General features: G+C 35.2%; 1 protein-coding gene across 1 annotated transcript in view; it reads left to right on the top strand.

The window, feature by feature from the left end:
- LOC125255626 (galanin receptor 2a) overlaps positions 1-1,705 on the top strand; it is a 2,220-nt gene extending 515 nt beyond the window's left edge. Inside the window, exon 1 of the mRNA XM_048171012.1 lies at positions 1-1,705. This exon is cut by the window's left edge and continues 515 nt beyond it. Within this exon, the coding sequence (XP_048026969.1) occupies positions 1-850 (850 nt within the window). The 3' untranslated portion in view covers positions 851-1,705.
- The last annotated feature ends 1,872 nt before the right edge of the window (positions 1,706-3,577 follow it).

The following is a 3,577-nucleotide window of genomic DNA, read 5'->3' as shown; positions in this document are numbered from 1 at the left end:
TCTGGCCGTGATCAGTTTGAACAGATACTACAGCGTCCACAGTCCCCTGCACGCCAGATCTTTCTTTACGGCCAGGAGAATGATATGCATGATAGCCGTGGTGTGGATCGTATCTTCTGCACTATGCTTGCCATTGTTTTTCATGAACACGACTAAGACGCTTTCCCTGCTAGACGGACTGCATACAGTGACCGTGTGCGTGGAGAGCTGGTCTAAAGTCAAACTGCGCCAGGGTTACAACTTTTTGCTCTTCTGCGCGTTATATGGATTTCCAGTGGTCTTTAACCTGGTCATTTGCTTTTTGACCTGCTGGAAATTGAGTAGAGGTGGCACATCATCGATATCAGATCCCAACCAGCTCGCGCTAACCTCTTCAACATCGCGCCTGAAAACGCGCAAGAGGATCGCCAAAATGGTCTTTGCGCTCGTGCTGCTGTTCACTTTCTCCTGGCTGCCGCTCTATGCCGTGGACATCTGGATCGACTCCCACATTCCCAGCTCTCCCGATCGACACGATGAGCTGAGCAACGTTGAACATCATTGGATTCTCCAGAGCAGACCCTTTGCGCAATGGCTGGGTCTCACCAACTCATCCCTCAATCCTCTTTGCTACTGCTTTGTTGGAAACTTGTACAGATCGGCCAGAAGATTTAGAGAAAGCTACAGAGAGAAGATTTCATCTGTCATGAGTCTGACCAATAAGTCTTCAATGAGAAATTCGGCCTCTAAAATCCAGCAGCGCAACTCTGGCTCATCTGGGAGGTTTGCTTCAGAAACGAGGAGCGACACTGTTTTCAGACTGACCAGAAGTAAAAGCTTGTCTGCCACGACTGTGTGTGAGAGTATTTGACTGGGGGAGAAGGAGAACACAGACAGACTTGAAACCATGTGAAAAGGGTGATGCTTTATAACAACTTTTATTGATAAATCATTAACAAACATATAATACTTAATAGAGTAGCAGTACATGCACATTTCAATATATTTTTTAAAGGAGTAGCCTAATAATAGTAATTAAAGTTATTATAAAGTGTTACTGTGAATTATCTTGGCTATTTTGTTGTAATTATTTTCTGTTAAATAAATGAATACCAGATTTGTTCTGAAAATAGTGAATGTGAGTGGAAAATTGCAGTCTGATATGGAAGGAAACCCAGAATGTGTGGCTCAAGTCAGGATTAATGGTACCGCTGAGGGGCTTTAGCCCTGACATGTGGTTGTCTGTTATTCCACCAACTACTCCCCACCAGAAATCAAAAGATCCCTGTATAATAAATATTCCTACTGTTAGCCTATACATTTTGACTGCACCACATTTACAGTCTTTCTGAAGACACAAGAAATTTAGATTTATAGCTCTTATTTGGTGGGCAGAACAATTTTCTTACAAAAAAAAAAAAAAAAAAAAAAGGTTCTTTAATGGAATCTATATTGTACATCTATGGCATCTTTTCAGTCCTCCATTCTTTCCCAGCTAACAGGGAATGTTCTCAGAATTTTGGCTTTCAAAGTTAATATTAAAGTTCATTAATGGAACATTCATTCAAGGTTATCTGGTCTAATAATGTTCTCAAATCATTAGCACAAAACATAACTTTTTTTTTTTTTTAAAGTAATGTTCTCATAATAACTGCTGAATGATAAATTGGAATATTTCCTTAACTTTTGCATAGAACATTTTAAAACATTTTTAAAACATTTAAAAAAAAATGAGAACATTCAGAAATAATGTTTTCATAATGTAATGGGAACATCAGAACATTTATTGGTCCCAGGTGAAAAAAAGTACACTTCTATAATGTACTTAAAATGCTCTATTTTCGCACACTAATTTTGTACTTAATATACTAAAAATTCATTTTTAGTACTTCTTAAGATAATCTTAAGAACATCTAAGTGTAGTCAACTGTGCTATTTTGAGACACCATGAAATATGAACTAAAATGTGCTTTTAATATACTATCTCTGTATTTAAGAAATGTATTTAGTTACCACTTGTAGTACACTATGGGTTCAAATGTACTATAAGTAGTATCAAAATACATTTTTTAAATATAGAGATAGTATATTAAAAGCACATTTTAGTTCATATTTCATGGTGTCTCAAAATAGTTGAGTATACAGTTAGATGTTCTTAAGATGATCTTAAGAAGTACTAAAGAAGAATTTTTTGTATATTAAGTACAAAATTAGTGCGCTTAAGTACACTATAGAAATGTACTTTTTTCACCTGGGGTTTCACTTTATTTTGATGGTCAGCACATTCTGTTGACTGTAACGTTGCACCTACATGTCTACTAACTTTCATTAGAGTGTTAGTAACTTGTAGGGTTAGTAGAATAAATTGACATTTACTTGCAGTTATTAATAGTCAGTAGAATGTCTGTAGGGTGACCATCACAATAAAGAGTTAGCAGATGTTAAGCAGACAGTCTACTAATACTCTAATGACAGTTAGTAGACAAAGTTGAAAAGTTATAGTCAAAAGAATGTTCAAAAAGGACCATCAAAATAAAGTGTTACCCATTTTAAATTGTTCTTCATACTTAGAAAAAATGGTTCTTTTAAGAGCTGTTCACTAGATACTTCTATGGCGATGCTGGCAATGACAAATTAGAGATCTGTAGAGAACCATAATGCTGTTTTTTCAATGTTTGCCATCACACAAGCTAAAATTTTGAGGAAAAAAATGACTCTGTCGGAGAGTAATGGATTTATTCAGGTAATTTCCCTCTTCTAGTGTGACTAATATAGATGATCATTTTTTGTCATGAAGATGGAGCACAGACAGTGAATAGTAACCCAGTAATTTTGACAAACACATCTCTTTAATTTTCTGTGCAATTAAATTAATTTCGCATTAATCAGTACAAATGGGATTCAAAGATTATCCTCAAGTGCAAAAGATTTTCTGTGCATGAAGATGTGATCTGTGCACACATGCTGGCTATATTCCGAAATAATAATTAAGGCAGATTCACATCATTAACTGAAAACTGACTGTGCATAATTTGCTTAAAAATTAATCCAGGCAAGATGCATCAATACATCAGAGCTACATTACATATGAGTGCTGATTGTTGTAAATGACATTAGCTTCACTTTAGGTGCTGATGGTAAGCCATGTAATGCTCTGCATTCAATTCATTTTATTGTTTTCGAGACAAAGCTTAGTATTTAATTTTCAATTAAACAGTAAAATGATGTTGTTGCCACAATAATATTGTGTCTCTGAAATACACATACATGGATAAAAGAAAAAAATATAATAGTCTTTCTTGATATCTCTGTCTTGCAAAATAGAAAAATTCTGTTTAAATGTAAAAACATTGCATTTGAAAAATGTGTTGTCTCATGCTTGATAAAGCAATTAAAATGTCCTTGTTTAAAGCACGGCAAAAAACTATAGCTATCTCTATTTTTGCACATATATTAGGCCCACAGATTTTTTCTCTTACGAGTGCTGAATAGCCCTGAATCATTATCATTATTTACAGTTATAGGCAGTGGAAACAGAGGGACTAGGACCTCTATTTTCCTCTAAAAGATCTCAAGAGTGTCCTATGATTACATTTAT

Source organism: Megalobrama amblycephala, linkage group LG20, assembly GCF_018812025.1.
Source record: "Megalobrama amblycephala isolate DHTTF-2021 linkage group LG20, ASM1881202v1, whole genome shotgun sequence".
In the NCBI taxonomy this organism is placed as follows: Eukaryota; Metazoa; Chordata; class Actinopteri; order Cypriniformes; family Xenocyprididae; genus Megalobrama; species Megalobrama amblycephala.
The sequence above is the reverse complement of the archived record's forward strand: the minus strand, read 5'-3'. Positions and strand labels throughout refer to the sequence as shown.